This window comes from Microtus oregoni, unplaced genomic scaffold (genome assembly GCF_018167655.1).
Source record: "Microtus oregoni isolate MIOR12 unplaced genomic scaffold, Mior012 000012F_ref0000307, whole genome shotgun sequence".
Lineage (NCBI taxonomy): Eukaryota > Metazoa > Chordata > Mammalia > Rodentia > Cricetidae > Microtus > Microtus oregoni.
In genome coordinates, this window is record NW_024543071.1 from 23,378,130 (window position 1) to 23,398,253 (window position 20,124).

Consider the following 20,124-nt stretch of genomic DNA (forward strand, 5'->3'; position numbering starts at 1 on the left):
CCAATAACTAACCATCAAAACAGACGTCAAGCTAGGCATTGTGCTGCCTGCCACCCCTGTAATCCCAGCAGAAGGACTGAAAGTTTGAGGTCAATCTGACAATTTAGTGACACTCTGTCTCAAAGTAGAAAAGCCAGGATGTAGCTCAGAGGTAGAGAATTTGCTGACTGTGCACAAGGTGGGTCCAATCCCCAGGATAGACAAGCAGGCACCAGCTCCCTTTTATACAGTGCTTAGCTTTTCCTTCCTTCCCTTCCTTCCTTCCTTTTCCCTTTATCCTTCCTTCCCTTCCTTCTTTTGTTCCTTCCTTTTCCTTCTTTTCACTCACCTCTCTTTTTTGTGTAGCCCTGGCTGTTCTGGAATTCACTCTGTAGACCAGGCTGGCCTTGAACTCACAGAGATCTGCCTGCCTCTGCCTCCAGAGTGCTGGGATTAAAGGCGTGCATGACCACCTCAAACTTTTGTATATATGATATAGTGCTTTTCTAATACCTATGGATTTCAGATATTAAACTCTTAGTAGATCATAACCTCATGATATATATATATATAGAATGCATGAAAGATATAAATATATAACTAGAATATATATATTCTAGACCTAGTCTGGACTATTTTAAATACAGAGTAGAATATGATTTCTTGATGCTTTGGAAATATCCTGCATTTTGTCAGTAGTGTGAAGGATTTCTGAGACACTTTTATAATAATTTAGTAAGAAGATTTATCTTTTCAATATACTTCTATCTGCAAGGTACCTACATTGGCATATAACACATTAATAAACATGAAACAAAACATATGTGCAGATTTAGAATATCAGCCTATGACAAGCATGGCAAATCACCCTCAATCAAGAACTTTATCTTGTTCTATAATAGGTTCAGATGTTTAATGTGGATCAAAAGAACTTAGCTCTACACTTCCCAAGTACACATCTTCCTTTTTCTAAACATGCAGATACACTAGAACTGCGGTTGTAATCAAGGCAAGCAAATGTGTCCACACAGTCATGCACTGACCCTACTTGATACTTTAAATCTATATTCTCAAAATATTTATTTTTTTTACAGAATTAAACAATTTTCAATATCTGTTACTGACTCCTCACTGGGTTTCAATCCCAAGAGGGTAACAATGTCCCTATTCTATTTTGTTTACCATTGTAGCTTCTAAATGCCACATACTGACTAAATATGAAGGATTCAATTAACATGTGGCCTCAATGTTCCACACTCTTCATTTGCCTTAAAATTCATGGTCTCTCATTCTTCGAAGTAAGATAATCAGGGAAATCCTAAACTCTAAGTCCTGTGTTTTAGGGAAAATTCTGAGGTTTCTTGATACTCGAATGATATGCCAAATTAGAGACAGAACCCAAACTAGAACTGAGAAGCTTGCCTGGGCTACATACTAAGACCACCAAAAAGAGGGAGTGAGGCGCTCCAAACACGCAAACTAGAACTGAGAAGCCTGCCTGGGCTACATACTAAGACCACTGAGAAGAGGGAGTGAGGCACTCCAAACACACAAAAGTTCTTCATGAGTTCGTATGAGTCCACATTTCTGGGTACAAACATTTTAAAACCAAGTTTGACCCTGTATTGGTTTAAAGTACTAAAAAACAAAAACAAAAACCTAGAACAAGTTCCAAAGTAAAATGACAGAATGGGGAGGAAAATTAATTTCACAAGGAAACAAAGAAACCTTGGTTATTTAGCTCAGAACAAATAAAGGTCATTTATGCACAGTTATCTACTATATCAAGTTTTCAAAGGGCATAACTGTCAGCTTTGTTCACAGCAAAGAGTGAAATGGTCCTGACCGGAAGCACAGCAGGCCAGGTGGCCTTAACTCTTTTCACAGTAGAACTCCAGAAGTGACAGTATCACAGAGACTTTCTAGTTTATTCATTTGTTTCTCTCTTCAACAAATAAAAACTTATAGGCATTTCTCTATGGACACAGTCTTCCTAGTCTTTCCATTTGGGGAAGGTGTGGAATTTAATTAATCTGTCCCATATGGCTGAAAATCTCTTTTTGTCCCCCTTCACACCCTCCCTTAATTATAGGATATATTCTTTAGGTCTCTCTCATTGTGTGAGTTTCTAATTCTGTCATCTTAATCATATCATATTCAAAGAATTCACTAATTTCATATATTTCCTCTTCCAAAATGTCTGCAACCAATTTCTCCTTTGTATTTCCACTTCCTAATACCAGGTTCTGTTTATTTTTGAAAAGGAAAAGCTTAAGTCTTTTAGCACATCTTCCTGCTTTCTGCCTCTCCCTTGATCCAATTTAATTTCCATGTGAAGCTCAGGATAGCTTCTCATGATACAGATTTCATAAAGTCTTGATTTTTTTCCAAGTTAAAAATAAATTTATTTTGCAACAATATTAAGATGGAAGATATTATGTTAAGTAAAGTAAGCCAGACATATAAAGATAAATCTCACGGCTGGGGAGCTCTTAGTCGGGAAAGTCCTTGCTTTGCATGCATGAGGACCTGAGTCTGGATGTCCAGCACCCATGCAAAAAGCTAGTGTGACAACATGTGTCTATATTCCCAGCTCTGGGAACGTGGAGATAGGCACGTCCCTGGAGCTCACTCTATCAGCCTAGCTAAATGAGCAATTTCCAGGTTCGATGAGAGACCCTGACTCAAAACATAAGGTAGAGAGCAACTGAAGAAAACAAACATAGATTTGTGGCCTCCATGTCCAATTATACACACGTGCCCGAGGTGCCTAAGTCTATACACACACATCCTCCTCCCTCCCTTCCCCACATACACACCATGGCACCTCTATGAGCTGACACCACAGTAAGTAAAGCAGATAAGAGCCTTTCTTTCAAAATCTGTCTGGACCATGCAGGCATCCTTCAGGAACAAAGGAACAGAACTACAGAGCTACTGGCTGAAAGGGCCTACTTGCTCACTTAAAGCTTCCAGCTTTCCAGGCTTAAACAGTCCACACTATGAGTGGACTGTATTTTCTTCACTCTTGTGTGTGTCCTAATCTCTTTTAATAATATCAGCTGCCCATGTGAGACAAGACTACCTGAGAACAGTATCTTCTCTTCAATCTAAAATAAACATATAAATTGCTTTTTTATGAACTAAATCGTCCCTATTTTAAACATTTCTGGTTTGATCATGGCTTACCACAGACGTATTGCATTCTGTCTCACTGTCATGACAAATCTCACAAAGCTGTGTGACCTGTCCCAATCACTCACAGAAAGAAGATGCTTCATTTGAGCCTAGATTTCCATTATTCCTAAGCCCAGTGTCTTTCCACCTGTTTTTCTATCGAGTGCTACTGATTGTCTTTCCCTGGTTGCTCACGTGTATCTTTTTTTTTTGGTTTTTCGAGACAGGGTTTCTCTGTGGTTTTGGAGCCTGTCCTGGAACTAGCTCTTGTAGACCAGGCTGGTCTCGAACTCACAGAAATCCACCTGCCTCTGCCTCCCAAGTGCTGGGATTAAAGGCGTGCGCCACCACCGCCCGGCTTCACGTGTATCTTTTATGTGCAAACTTAGCATCAAGTCTTGATTTAAAAGCCTCAGTAAGAGTGGAGAGATGGTTCAGTGGTGAAGGACTTGCCACCACATCTGGAAAGCTGAGGTGGATCCCTAGGACCCACGTGGAGGAAGGACAGAACTAACACCATGCATTTTCCTTTGACACCCCCCCCACACACACACAGACAAGCACATATTTTCCACTTTATTTTTAAGACATGGTTGGTTTCTCAAGGAACTTGGAGCTTGTGATTCTGCTAGACTGGCTACAAATTGAGCTACAGAATCTACCTGTCTCTGGCTACTAGCTGGCACTTGCAGATGTGTGCCACCATGCCCAGTTTTTTACATGGGTGCTGGCAATAAGACCCTGGGTCCTCATGCTTACAGACCGTGCCAGCTTCTCAGTCCCATTATATACGGATTTCAGAAAGCCAAAGCTTCAATTATTTCAAAGTACATCCTGGCCACTAAGAAAGGATAGTTTGAGCTTTCTTCATTGCTGCTTTAAAACACTTGAACTGTGGCAATCCTCCTGCCTCAGTCTTCCAAGTGCCACCATGCCCTTCAGTCTGGGCTTTGTTAATAGAGTGCAGAAAACAGAACAGTGTATTTGGCAGTCCAACTGCATATTATAGTGGTACCCTTAGATCAAGGCATCAGACAACGTCAGTGAAGACAGTCAAATTAACGGGGAGAACACTTCGAGGATAACGAGCAGTTTTCAGAGCGTTAACTCAGGAATGAAGGTTTGTGTCTGGAGCGTTGCTCTAAGTAGGTACAGAGTTGTCAGTCTATGTCAGATGCACACATGACCAAATGAGTAGCAGGAGGATGTGGGTAGCTGAAATCAGTTTGTATTTTATCTGAACAGTCATGTGTTGTGGGAGCAGTTGAGTTCAACTAGAAAAGGGCAAACTTTCTCTAATGCATATAAAGAAGACAGCTCTACAGGGCATTTCCCTTTTGGTCAGAACATCTTTAACAAAAAGGCACAATCTAGACTAGTGGTAACTCCAGGCTATAGCAGAACTTCTCACTTAAAAGAACTTACTCAGAGAGCAAGTAGTTTCAGGTCAATACAATCCAACAGAGCAAAGTGTATCTCACGGAACACATTTTCTGAAGTATAGTTAATCCTTCCAATCAGGTGCTCAAGGTAGGGCTGGACAACTACACAGCACGGCTATTCCACAGCACAGTATGCAGCTCCAAGTCTGCTCCTGTATCCAGTGCCAGACGACCTCATCATGGAGGAGTATGAGAGCAGGTGTGCCATGACCATGTGTGTGTAGGGGGATTCAATGATTGTTTAGCTTCTAAGATTCTTTATCTGGGCTGCTTACATTTCTTCTGCATATCCCAGGTGAATGACAAGATGCTAAGATTGCCACCTACTTATTAAGAATTCCAGCCTTCCCCCATCTAGTCAAATTCCTCTTCCTGAATACCTTTCTTCTTTCCCTGTCCTAACATGTAGAAAATGTATATATTGCATTAATGTTGGAAAACAAGCTTTATATTTTAAAAGTTCTCCCCTAGATTTAAATATGATTGTTTAAAACATGATAAAAACTTATTTTTGACATATTTTTAAATACTTATAATATTAAAGACAGTTTCATGTTCACACAATACATATAGCAATCACTAAAAGTTGCGAATGGATGGGAGTACATATTTTTTCTTTTAGAAAGAGTACAGGAGAGTTCATCATTATCTATACTATAAACTCACTGTTGAAATTAAAAGATACCTTTTGGAAAATATTCAACATGGGAGGTAGTAAAATAAACATACAAAAATTCATATTTGTTCAGTAAGAACAGAATATGTGATACTATATTAAGAAATAATGATTACAGGGCATCAGTGGAATGGTTTAGTAGGCAAAGGTGCTTGCAACCAAGCCTCATGGCCTGAGTTTGATCCCTGGAATCCACATGATTCTATAAAAGAACTGATTCCTACATGTTGTCTTCTGACCTCTACATACATGCCATGACAAATGCGTGAACACACATAAATTTATAAACTAAATTTACAAAACACACTAAATTTACAAAAATATTGTCAAAAAGGAAAAATAAACATAGCCAAAAAAACCATTAAAAGTAATGATTAGAGCAGTTCTGCATGATAATCTTAAAGAGCAGAGCCAACCGAAGGTAAAACCACAAAGGAAGAAGAAATGGTGCTGAGCTTCAGTCGTCTCCTTCCACGTCTCTGGGCCCAGACTCAGTTCAACAGAGGAAGATTTGCCCCACGTGCACCTGGCACCAGACTGCATTTCCTTTCTTGGTCTTCTCTGGGAAAATAACAAGGTGCCTTAGTAACGGCCAAAGGAATGACTAGAAGAAGGAAGCATCCTAGAGAGGGTGAGAGGCAATGCCTGGTGGGGTTGTAGTACGTGCTTCTCTCTAGTCCTTCACAGGGAAGAAGGAGAACAAGAGCTGGACACCAGAAAGCTGCCTATGCAGATCACAATGTCTATCACTTAGCAACACGTGTAACCAAAGAAGACACAACTGAACTCAATGGGAGGGGTCTAACTACCAATTATTACTAAAGTTTCGTTGTATTTATTTATTTTTTGTGTGTAGACAAAGGTGAGCACAGGCTCACACCACAGCATGCATGTAGAGGTCAGAGAGCAACTTGTGGGAGTTTTCTTCATCTACCATGTGAGTTCTGCAGATGAACTCAGGTCACTAGGCGTGGCAGAAAGTGCCTTTACCAAATGAACCAGCCAGTTAGCCAAATACCTAGTTATTTTGAAGCCACACTAAAGACAAAATAATACAAAATGAATCAAGCAATATTTGTGTGAAATATTGACATAAGCAATAGCAAACTGTAATGATCTCAAAACACAACTTCTTAAAGAAACCAGTTAAGTTAGGGGTACTGCTCAGTGGTAGGAGAGTGGCTTAGAATTGTGCCAGATCTAGGGTTCAATTCCCAGCACCAGAAAAGGAGGTGGAAAATGTAATGTTGGGGTGGAAAAGTACAGGAGAGAGGGAAGGCAGGAAGTGGAGGATACTGTGGGGATGGTCCACCAAGACTCTGTATGTGTGGACCTGTAAGGACATCTGCTAATTAAATTAAATCTGCAAATTAAAAACAAAAGAGAAGGGATGGAGAGATAAAGGGGGAAAGAAAGGAGGACGGAGAGGAGGGCCAAACAATCTGTAGATGGAGAATAATAATTGATCCGAGCTTAGAAAATTTTAAATGGTACATTTTTAGATCAAATATTTTTATCAATACAAAACAAATATTTTACAAATGAGAATTTTACTTTGAGAAAAATAAAAGTTTTCTGGTAAAATAAAGTTAGAATCACTTTCTAGGAAAAGGCAAATGTTTTCCCCCTAGCAAAATACATTATACACAGGTACACAAATATTTTATATTTGTTACCAGGGAAAAAACCCATATTATTTCTGGTTTAGTTGAAGGCTGCTGATATTAATTTTTTTGGTCTTTCAAATAATGTATTATTGTAAACTCTGCCCCCCCCCCATCCAGAAAATTTTCTGCAATCTTTCCAGTGCCCTACTGACTTTCAACTATCAGTGGAGGTGTCTGACCCCTCTGTCAACCTTTCATCATTTAATCAGGGAACCATTCATCTGAGAATACTGTTGGAAAATGACTCAAAGTTCCTGGCTAGCTAGTTAGGGCTGGAGGTCTGATACAAACCCATTTCTGAGGTGTGTGTAACAAGGCTACTAACAGCAGGAGCTCTAAAGCTCATTAGTCAATGTCAATACTAGACCACAGATGCAAACCCTGCGATATAAACAAAATGATGTAGAAAAAAACCTGCAGCTATCAAGGCTGGAAAACACTTTAGGAATGAGGAACAAAACTGTAGAAGCACCATTTGCTGCAGAAGGTCTTAAGATGTTCAGGAAAAGTAAAAATGACAAGCTTGGGGTTGTTTCATTTAGAGCAGGCATCCTAGGAGAGTTCCAGAGAGGCAGCAAGAAGGACCAGAGGGAGGAGATTATTTCTTTTGCTACCTTGATACAAATCACCACTTCAGTGAAGCTCTTTGAGGCTATTAATGTATATAACTGAGATAATTTTTCATCCTGGAAGGAGTTAACTATCCTTCTAAATCTGCCAAAAATGTAGTTAAATTGGTTCTTCTTCCTTGTCAAGCTGTCCTACTATATACAACTTTCCATAATAATTAAATGTAGGTTTCTAGAGAAAGCATGAGAGTTGGCCAATATGTACTTACATTCACACTGTATGACATCTAGGTTAAACTGCTGAACGGCTCCCATGCTTATCTGTTTTAACTCGCTGTCCAGTAGCATCTGCATTAAGGATGTTGACAGATGCTGGCAGGCTGACATGCAAGCTGTTTGGGCAACTTTCCCCTATGTAAAACAAACAACCAAATCAAAAGTAAACAAAAGTAAGCCTGGAAATACATCATAAAATAGCACAAGATTGTACACCGGGCACTCTTGTTGGTACAATACTGATTGTTGGTCTTTCAGCTTCTATTCTACAAGGCTGAGCACTTGTATCCTAAGAATTAAAATTCATCTTTCTCAGAATACAATATTATTAAAATGCTAACTACACAAATGAAAATTATACATTTTGAAGATATATTTCAGATCTCTTGAAATAATGTAACACTTTAAATGCACAAGAAAATATGGCATTTGTTACATTAAATTACCATACTGACAAAAGAGCTTATCCATATGATGCTCACTGAGCTCTCCTTTATATGTCTAAGAACAAAGGAAGTCAACTGTGTAACATAAGCTGCTCTTGTTACTGCTACTTAAACTGTACCTATAAATCAAAGCACACTTCAAGACAGTCTTCACCTCTCCTCAGCACAGAGTTACCCCAGTTACCAGTGGGGAAAAGCGGCTTGCTCCTCTGACTTCAGCTTCACTTCTAGTCAGCATGTAATTACAGGAACTAATACTCATGGCACTCTTTCAGTATGATACACGACTCACTTTAAGCTCTAGAGGTTCTAGATAACTTTCATTGACAGTCTCACTTGAATTTTCTTAAAATACGAGTTTTTTAGGTTTGCTGTATAGATTGCACAGTTGGATCACAATGAGTATAAATTGCCTTTTTCAGAGGGGCGGAGGAGATAGGCCTGAAATTCACTATGGCTAGCATTAAACACCCAGAGATTTGTCCATTTCTGCTTCCTGAGCATTGGGATTAAAGACATATCCCATGTATAACTCGCTTCTTTAGGCAGTACTTGCATTTGAAGCAGATGTTTAACAGTATAAAGTCATTTAGGTCAAAGTTTTCCAGTGTGAGCCTCCTAGGGTGGCTGCCTTCAAATGATTCCATGATTAGGTGATGGGCTAACTGCTTTGATGGGAGTCAAAGACTAGGATTAGGGTTAGGAAAATAATGATTTTCAGGGGACATGACATGTTTGCATCATTTCAATCAACAAATATTTACCCAGTGATATCTGATAATTGTGTTTTCTTCCTACTAATCACAAAGGCAAACAGAGCAACAAACCAAAAAAAACCATCTTTCAAACATAGATGCTACAATATACTAAAAGAAAATGTTTACATAAAGTTGATATAAAAAGTCATAAGGAAAATAAATACATTTCAGAATACTTGTTCTTTAAATTACATATTAAAACTCAGACTAGAACCAAACTGCTTATGGATGGGTGCTTAGCAGTTAGGCACCATGCATAGCAGAAAACTAAATATCTGACATGCAGTGTCAATTTCTCAATCAAAAACCTCAGAGATAAAAGCCAACGCAAACAATATATTTGACAGATACTGATGAATTGCCAAAAAAAGAATGCAACAAACAATAAAAAACCCAGCATGCTCAAAAGGCTCCACACCCAGGCGGAATTAGTCTCAGAGACATGCAGCTCCATTCTCCAAGCAGAATGATATCAATATGAATGGGAGGGGAATAAAAGCAGAAAAAAGAGAAATCAATGGCATGTCATTTAATTTCGGTGTTGTATGTTTGCAAACACTTCATAGAAACGTTATTTTGACTTAATGGAACACAACTACATTTTTAGCTTAATGTACTTCTCCATCAGTTTAGCTCTATGGCCTATTGTTACATGACAAAGTACTAGCAACTAGTTTGAAAAAGCACACTAATAAATTGTCCAAAAATTATTTAACTCACTTTGTTAATAAACATTCTACACATTTTTAAGTGGCATTATTTTAACATAGGTTCAGAGGCAAAAATAACAGTACAATAGTTCTAGAGTCAAAAATGATGACAAGATTATAAGCAATTCCATAAATCTGGTGGAATCAGACAATGGAAATACAAAAGTAAGTTTGCTTTGTAGTTAAATAATATTTATTTATAACAGTAAAATCTTAATATTAAACTTCTTTTGATTAGGCATAATGGATACAGGCTTACTGTTCTCAAAGATAAAAGTTTTAAAGTACGAAGTACAAAATTTTATAAATTTTTTAAATAAAATAAATTATTCCTTTTATACATTAAAATTTAAGTTAATGTTATCAAAGATTCAGATTGTTGAAATTTTTAAAAGCTTATATTTTATAAGATACACACTATTTTCTAGATATCCACTTTGATTTCAGAAAATAAAGAACAATTTTTAAATTTTATCTACTTATTTTATATAGAAAAATTTTAATGTCTTTAATATTTTTGCACTCAAAAACATATTTGCAACTGATATTTCATGCCTTAGACTCTTGGCTATTTTAATAACCCAAATACACCTCCCTGAACACTATTATAACTGGTAACATTGACTCTCTGAATACTGTTTTAGCTAGTAACATTTGACTCCCTGAATACTGTTATAACTAGTAACAATGACTCCCTGAACACTATTATAACTAGTAACATTGACTCCCTGAACACTATTATAACCAGTAACATTGACTCCCTGAACACCGTTATAACCAGTAACATTGACTCCCTGAACACCGTTATAACTAGTAACATTGACTCCCTGAACACTTTTATAACTAGTAACATTGACTCCCTGAACACTGTTATAACCAGTAACATTGACTCCTTGAACACTGTTATAACTAGTAACATTGACTCCCTGAACACTATTATAACTAGTAACATTGATTCTTACAATAATGCATCATCCTAAAACAAAAAATTTAAACACTTTTATAGTTGTCTTTTAAAAACTAGCTTTTAATGGACAAGAACATATGGCAAAGCCAAAATAATCAACAGAGCAGTGTACATTTAATATATTTTAAGCAATCAAACATTTCCTGCCCTCATTTGAAAAATTACTTGCAACTTTACTAGCATTTTCTTTCTCTTTAACAACACAAAGTTCAGTAAGTAAAAACACCTGTCAAACTCTTAAAAAGGTAACTATGCTTTTTTCACCCTGCTTTAACATTTTTTTTCTGAAAAACAACTTGCCAAGAGAGAAAACCCTTAGACAAACTTCTTATATTTCAAAGGGACTTGTAAAAGAGAATCTGCTGACATATTAGATCCTTTTTGCATTACCCCAAAGCTTTTCTTCTAAGAACAATTGTGGCAAAGAGACATTTGGCTCCTAGGAAATTCCCACAGGGTCAACCACATGCATCCTTCCATGGCACCTTCACAGCGCTGCTTTCTGGACATTCGTCTCAAAAGCAGCTTTCATCATTTGCTTGTGTGTCAGTCAATATGATTTATGGACTGCATTCACCAAAGTCAGAGCATATAGAATGAGAAATATGACTACAATCTGCTAATTTGTTTTGTATTGAGCCATTTAAGAGTCAAAGACCTGATGTCAGACTGAGGCCAGCAACACAATTAACTAGCTGGTGACAGATTCATCCATCCTCCCTGCCAGGCTATGCCAATCAAAGACAGCATGAGGCGACATTTAGTGAAATCAGTAAGAAAACTCATTCTCTGAGTAACCCATGTGAGGTTGATTGACACTTTCTGAATTTCGTTTGTGGAACACAACCACTCTTTACCCAATAGATTCCTACTGCAAGCTGTGAAATGAAGCTTTTGGTGCCAATCACAGAACAATGAGCCACTAACCACCAACTTCAGTCGAAAGAAATCAAGAAAACACATCTGTTTGTGTGTCAAGCCACATTTCCAAAATAATTTACTATTGTAGACTAGGCTACAGATACTGTTTCTTTTGAAATATAAAATAACATGGCAACACAAATACAACACATCTTATTAGATTATGGCCCAAACTGTTTTGGTTTCAAAGTGATGTTTTCATATGTCTAAGATCATAGTGGATGAAATACAGAAAACTTAAAAACTAATTTGGAACTTTAAATTTTCATTTGAAGTTTGTATTTGTCTCACCATTCTCTTATTTCACATATCTAGTAAGAAAATTTTTATTTCAACAGTAATTATTGGAAAGCATTTTTAAGGCTGCTTTCATTATCATAAATACATATGATGTAAAAATACCCTCTTGAAATCACAACCATTCTTTCTATAATTACCTACTCTTCCTTAATAACCCCAGAAGGACTCATTTTCCTTTTACACACACACACACACACACACACACACACAATTTTGAAGAACAAACTATTTTTTAAACTTACATAAAAAATACACACAGAGAAATATACTGTACACTGTGTTATTCTTTATGTTAGCATCAGGTTTTGTTTTCAAAAGTTAGGAGAAAAAATAAAGAACAAAAGAGCAGTGAATTTGAATCCAACACTGTTAAGTGAACCTATCCATTCTGGCCTTGTTCTTTAAAGTCATTAAGTTCGAACAGCAAATTTCTATTATATACAAATGCAATATCTCTTAGTTTGATATAGAGACTTGAGTTATGAGACTGTAAACAAAAAGAAAGGAAAAGGGTTTTGATGAATTGGGCAGTTTCTTAAAGAGCCACAATACATAATATTTTAAAATATATAGACCAAGAGAATCAGGCCTTTTATCAAATGTGAACTAAATATTAAAAGTAGAAATAAAATTTTTAGTTTAAATATAAAGAGGTAATTAAAAAGGAAACAGTTTACTTTGATAACTCTGCAATTCTTCCTTCTGTTTGTACATCAAGAACCACTGACCCAATCTGATTGGGCAGTGCTGGCACACAGCTTTAATCCCAGCACTCTAGAGGCAGAGGCAGGGGGAACTCTGTGTTTCTGAGTTTGAGGCCAGCCTAGTATATAGAGCGAGTTCCAAGACAGCCAGAGCTACACAGAGAAACCCTGCCTTAAAAAAAAAAAAAAAAAAAAAAAAAAAAAAAAAAAACACTGACCTAAAGTTTTGCTACATGAAAGTGTATCTTTGCTCAACTGTAAAAAAAAAAAAATGTTATTAAATGAAAAGGTCCTGAAACAGTACAGAATAGGGAAACCCCCTCAGGATGACATCACAATGCACAAAGTCCTTTTAACCATCAAGCTAGGTTTAGTGCATTTCCTAAACGAACACACTAAAATGTCTCAAATTCCCAATAATAAAGAATGGGTGAGTTATAAAGGTTTAAATATCGAGATAACTTTCTTTAGTATGTTTTAATAATGACTTTAATAGTACCTTGAAGACAGATTTTTGAGATTGTGCCAAAACACCCACAGTTTATCAAAATACACCCATCTAACACAGCCAGCACCCTCAATCCCTGCACAGCTGTGTTTCTATCATGCTCACTTTCTGTCTCCATCTCCCTTCATCCCTGGAAGAACTGGCTACATCACATACCCCAGTCCCCGGTTAACTTGCTTAATTACTGAGGTCCTAACACTCTTATCCTTTGACAAATACTTAAAAAAAATCAAACAAACAAACAAAAACATCAACCAAACAAGAGAAGTTAAAGATTCATTTAATTTTTCCCAGTAGTTGACACTGAGTAGTATGACTGACATAGGGAACTTAGGTTGAAAAAGTAAAACATACCAGAAACCATTATCAAAGCAGAAACTCACTGAGAAAAGGGCAATTTCCACATTTCTTTGGGTCAGCATACAGCTCAGGGTTCCAGAAACATACAGCAATGAAAATTCGATATTCAACATTGATGCTATAATTTAAAATTCCCAAATAAGTTGCCAGAGTCACTAACAGGTTATATTGTAAATGTAACTCCCATACGATATTAGTAAATTTGACAAATGTCAGTCCATGGCAACTTACTAATAGATGTGGTAGCTGGTATAGGCACAGTCCTAACTGAAAATACAATTCAAGCTGAGTGTCTTGGTGCATGACGATAATATGAGTACTTGGGAGGTAGAGGCAGGAAAATCTGGAGTTCAAGGCCATCCTCAGCTAGCTAACAAGTTCTAAGCTGGGCTACATAAAACCCTGTCTCAAAAAAATAAAACAAAGGCCGGGCGGTGGTGGCGCACGCCTTTAATCCCAGCACTCGGGAGGCAGAGGCAGGCGGATCTCTGTGAGTTCGAGACCAGCCTGGTCTACAAGAGCTAGTTCCAGGACAGGCTCCAAAACCACAGAGAAACCCTGTCTCGAAAAACCAAAAAAAATAAAAAAATAAAATAAAAAAGGCACACAGTTGTCATTCAAAGATTTCTATTTGGGGTTCAACCCTTCCTTCCTCCTCTCCATCAACTTTTCTTTCTTTTCCCTAAAGTTTTATGACCCGCCCTCCCACTCCTCTCACTTTGTGTTTGGTTTTTAAAATCAGGGTTTTACACAGCCCACATCAGCCTTGAATTCACTATGTAGCTGAGGATGACCCTGACCTTTTGATCCTCTTACCGCCACCTATGTTGAGGATTCAGGCATCAACCACCATGCTCACTAAGTTTCAACGTTTTAAGAATTTACTGAGAGGCTTCATTTGCTAAGGAATACACTTCAATGACATATTCTCTGAAATGGTATAATACGGAGAAAGTCACACCAGTGAATTATGTAGTCAGAGCCCCAACTTCTCCATAAACAATGTGACTCTGCTGCAGTTGACACAAAGTGACTCCCAGTAAGGTCTACGGTTTTTAATTACATTTTGCAGTATTGGGGGGGGGGGGGTGGAGCCTTTAATCCCAGTATTGAAAAGAAAAAAAAAGCCTTTAATCCTAGGGAGGCAGAAGCAGGTGATCTTTGAGTTCAAGCCTGGTCTAGAGAGTGAGTTCCAGGATAGCCGGGACTACACAGAGAAACCCTGTCTGAGGATGGGGGGGGGGGGGGGAGCAATTTATATTGCATAATAGTATCCTCAAATTGAGGATTCTCAAAGTCCTGGCATCTGCTTATTCCAGATAACAAGAGCTTTCCAGACAGATAACATCACTAGTCTAAGCCCCAGATTAGGGGAACAGTGCTAATGTGGATACTAACTACCAGTTACTTGCAGCTGAGCAAATCTGACTATCGAAGATTGGGCTAGAGAGGCACTCATGTGGGGCACAGACATACATGCAGGTAAAAACACACGCATAAACAAATAAATAAGTAGACTGTATTAAAAGAAGAGTGAATATGTTTTAAAACAACAACAAAAACAAAAACATGAAGAAAGCTGGGCCTGGTGGTACAAGCCTAGAATCCTTGCTATTCAGAGGCTGAATAGGAGGAGGATCAAGGCCTGCTTGGGCAAGATGGCAAGACTGTGCCTCAAAATAGAATATCAATAGCAGAGCATTTCTCTAGCACAGGCAATGCCCTAAGTTCAACCACTGATAAACAAACACACACACATTCTATTACACATACATATGTGCATGCACACCCAAGTCAAGTAGGGTGATCAAGATAATTTACTTTTGTTCCCCCTAGGAACAGTCTTCAGAACAATATGGAATGATGTTCTGAATGAGTACTAAGTCCTTACAGGTTTCCAGTAGATCCCCCAATTGCTCCTTTTTTTGCTTCCAAAGAAGCATTTATCCTTGATACTACTGTCTATGACACTGATATCCATAAAAGTAGGGACTACAACTATATAACAATTTCCCTACACCACCTCAGGTTTCCTGGACAACAAAAGGGAGTGACTGTGGTGGTTTGAATTGTACTGGGCCCCAAAGACTCATATGTTTGAATGTTTGGCCCATAGGGAGTGTCACTAGTAGGAGGCATGGCCTTGTTGGAGTAGATGTGGCCTTGTTGAAGGAAATGTGTCCTTGTAGAGGTCTTACATGGTCATGTTATGCACAGCCTGGCTCACAGTCTCCTTCTGCTGCCCATGGATCAAGATGTAGAACTCTCAGCTTTTTCTCCAGCACCATGTCTGCCTATATGCCACTATACGCCCTGCAATGGACTGAACCTCTGAAACAGTAAGTCACCCCAATTAAATGTTTTCCTTTATAAGAGTTGCCATGGTCACGGTGTCTCTTCACAGCAATAAAACCCTAACTAAAACAGTGACTAAAGGAGTGACCCCATGGTCTAAACTTGTCATTTGTTTTATAAGACTATAGCCCAAGCTAGCGTGGAACTCAATTGTATGTGTACGTGTGTGCGTGCATGTGTGTCTGTGATAACCTTGGTTGTCCTGTCTTTTACCTCCCAATTGTTGAGATTGTATGCATATCTCACTCCCAGCCAAAAAGCTTTTTTTATTTCTTATTTTGGCACTGATTAAATGCATGTCCCTACAGAAGGCAGAGAGGGCAAGAGGATACTGCAAGTTCAAGGCCAGTCTGTGCTACAGAGCAACATCCTATCTCACAAAGCTAAACTAAAACTACTTTGCTACAGAGTACTACAGCATCTCTAGTACACGTGCACATTGGTCCACAAACTGAATCTGTTCTAATGACATCCACATGCATTCCTCTCCCTGGTAACTTACAGCCAGGCCTCGAGACCTGTCCTAATCCAGTGGCTTCCTACAAAACTCCCATGGTTATTTGATTCTAAGAGCCTTTCCATTATTGCTATTACTTCTTCTAATAAAGTCCTGACCAGGAGCAATTCAGAATAGTACTTTGTACAATGTTTAACACTGGGAGAGAACTTGAGAATGCTGTTACATTCACTTAGAACTAAAACTTCTTTTCAAGATTAGCCAGCATTTAGTTAACTGAGACATCAACAACCAGTGCACACCAAGTTTACGGTCTCAATGTGAATCCTCAATGGGCAAAACTTTGCTGATATGTTATATGCATCTTAGAGAAATAAAAATTATGAAAAACTTATAGAAACAGAATATTTCTGGAATACACGAAAAAATTGCTGAATGTAAAAGTATTCTTTTCAAGCAAAACAAATAAGAAAAAAATCTCTCAGAACATGTTTTGGCAAAAGAGGTCCAGCATTATCGAGGCAGGCATGAGAAATTAAAGGACCCACCGGCTCTGGGAAACAGAATACCTTTCGCATATTAAGAAAGTAATGAAGATGCACAGGATTTGGGATGGAAACAGTTTCATGTCCATCATGTACCATCCATGAACTTCATCAAACAATGGAAATGATCGAACAACAACAAAATAAGCCCCTCAGAGAGAGTAGCTCAAGGGGCAGATTGTAGCTATGGACAGAAGGCCAGCTTACCATTCCCGAAAATACTGAAATAGCTACATGATCTTAGTGTGCTTAGAACTTGTTATGTGTCTTCCAGGGATGGCATGCAGACACTCAAAATGGTCCACGTTTGACATCCACTGTAGGCTTTTCTGCAATACAGTCTCTAACAAAACTATGTGGTCTCCAACTCCTGGTAATAGGACTGACTGCCTTTATACCAAGAAGATTGGGAAAGCACCAAAATTCGCATGTGGTGTGTGCCCAGGTAGACTTTGAGGGGCTCATGCTCTAAGACCTAAGTCCTTACGAGACTGTCTAAAACAAAGAGGCAGTCATCAGGCCTAGGGTGGAGCCATGTGTACTAAGTGTGTCTGTGACAGGATAGGTGTGCTTCCCTCCTGAGGAGCAGAAAAATCATTGAAAAGTGAAAGCGTTGAGGGCACAGACACAGTCAGAAAGATGAATAAATATGAAGAATTTACATAATAAAACTCAAGAGCCGGGCGTTGGTGGCGCACACCTTTAATCCGAGCACTCGGGAGGCAGAGGCAGGCGGATCTCTGTGAGTTCGAGGCCATCCTGGTCTGCAAGAGCTAGTTCCAGGACAGGAACCAAAAGCTACGGAGAAACCCTGTCTCGAAAAATTAAAAAAAAAAATAATAATAAACCTCAAGGCACATTCTTAAAAAAGACTTTGTTATACTCGTGGGGTTTTGCATGTTTGGGCAATTAAATGCTTTAAATACCAACACATAGGCCATTCATGTTCTTCACATAAAGGAAAATGTATTCTGTATGTGCAGTTTTGAAAGGCATTTTCTGTTTAGGTATGTTCTCTTGACACAGGGTCTCACTCTAGTCATGGCTGACCTGCAGAAAGAACTTAATGTAATCCCTGTTTTCACTATTTCTCTTACAGTTACTTAAAAATGATTACCAAGTACTCTGTATTATACTACAGAAAATACAAAGATGAGTAGATACATTTTCTATAAGGGGACAAAATTCTAATGAGAGAAGGAGGAATCCAAAAACAGCATGCATAGAAGGCAAAATATGAAAAGAAAGGGTAGAAGGGGAAAGTAACCTCATGTAGTGTGATCAACAAAAGCTGTGTGAAAGAGGCCGCATCAGAGAGAACTCTGGAAGAAGATCCAAGCATTTTATAGCTATAAATGAAGCTAAGATAGACAGATTCAGGACACAATAAATATGCCAGTTTGGATAAAGCACAAGTTGAGTAATGTATTCAGAAATGTATCAAGAAAGGCTATTTTTACTAGCCCATGGAATTTTTATTTAATTTAGCACAATTAAAAACTCTTAAGTTTTGAATGGAAAGTAAGATTAGGCCATGCTTTAGAAAACACAACCTGTACTTGTGGGATACACAAACAGAAGTAAAGTAAGAGAGCTGGTGCAGACCAATCAGAAGACAGGGACAATAGAAAAGGGAGAATACATGATAGAAACATTTAAATTTTACATGCTAAATTAGGTTGACCCCATAAGAAGAAATTTCAGTATCTAATCATGTATTAGCTTTTATTCTGGCTGTTAAGGACACACAACTAGAGACAGAAAGGACAAATACAGTAAAAGTAAACAAAAACTTCAATAAAGTCATTTTTTAAAAGTAGGAGTTAAGGTGATTCAGAAGAGCAGTCCTGGGCTGGAATGAGAAAGAAATATTTGCACTGGGTCATGATCACATGGCTCAGGTAAGTTGTGTTGTATAACATTTTCCTTCAAGATTAAAACATTTCATCTTGCAGACAAGTTCTTTAGACAGGAAGTACACAATTCAAAATAGCTTCAGGAAGTTCCTGAAACTGACCAGATTCACTAGGCCCCTCCCTGCAAGAGCAGACAGGCCAAGCTGTTGAAGGTCACTCCCAGACAAATCAAGGAGCAAAGAAGACACTGAGACCAGGTCACCTGCCTAGAAGAAGTAGAAACCAGCCAAGCAGCCTAGAGTCACTTAGAAGAGAGACACTCTCTAACTTGTTGAGCTGCCTGCAGTTTGTGCAATGTGCTCCAGAACCCCAGCTTTTGTGAGCTGTCACCCACGATGGGGTGGGCCTTGGTGGTACAGCTGTCTTTGAGTCATTTATGATCCTGTAAGTAACTCTTTACCCATATTCCTTTAAGTCCTATAAGTAACCCCACTGTTGAACTCTGGTGGTATCTTGTGATGGTTAACATTATATTGATGGCTAACTTGGTGTTTAAAAGTTTAAAATCTTGCCGGGCGGTGGTGGCGCACGCCTTTAATCCCAGCACTCGGGAGGCAGAGGCAGGCCGATCTCTGTGAGTTCGAGACCAGCCTGGTCTACAAGAGCTAGTTCCAGGACAGGCTCCAAAACCACAGAGAAACCCTGTCTCAAAAAAAAAAACCAAAAAAAAAAAAGTTTAAAATCTTTGTTCTTAAGAAAATAAAGCAAAATTAGACCGCCAGAGGTTAAGGGCTATTAAGGGTTAATTTCTTACTGCTGTCTCTGCCTCTGTAGACAAAAGTTTATTTGCATGAGAGAACCTACTGCTTGCACTTAAACAGAATGTAACTTTGTGGTTATTGCCTTTGTAAACCCCTGACTGAAATGGCTGGGTGCTATGTTCAGGAATCCTGAGTCCTGGATAGGCCTGGCACCAATACATAAATAAAACCTCTTCTTTGTTAAAATGTATTCACGGTCATATTGGTGAGATCTCTAAACAGTTCAGACCCACAACAATCCATACTTTGGTCTGTGTGGTTCCCTATCTGTGGTGAGGAGATGCTGCTGTGTGTTGCATCTCCCCAGGAAAAGCTCTGTCACATAATGCATGGACTCATGAATCAAAGAGACTCACAAACAGCGTGGACTCATGGATCACATAGATCCATGAATAGCATGGGCTCATGAGCTGCTCTGACTTTGTACTTGGCTAATTCCCCCCAAATGTACTGTGGTAAACTGTCGTAGATAAAGAGCATTCAGGAGAAGTACAAAGTCTTCAAAGGAGATGGTTCTAACAACTAATACTTTCTGAGCATCAGTTAGATGCCAGGCATTCTTCTAAACATCTTGTGCATCCTATTTCATTCAATCCTCACAAGAGAACCATGGCAAGCATATTCTCATTA

The 20,124-nt window shown here is 38.5% G+C and overlaps 1 protein-coding gene across 1 annotated transcript in view; it reads right to left on the reverse strand.

Moving 5' to 3' along the window:
* The window catches only part of Exoc6 (exocyst complex component 6), a 140,422-nt gene that overhangs the window by 42,476 nt on the left and 77,822 nt on the right, over window positions 1-20,124 (reverse strand). The window contains exon 19 of the mRNA XM_041661774.1: window positions 7,780-7,921. Within this exon, the coding sequence (XP_041517708.1) occupies window positions 7,780-7,921 (142 nt within the window). The remainder of the gene's footprint in view (window positions 1-7,779; window positions 7,922-20,124) is intronic.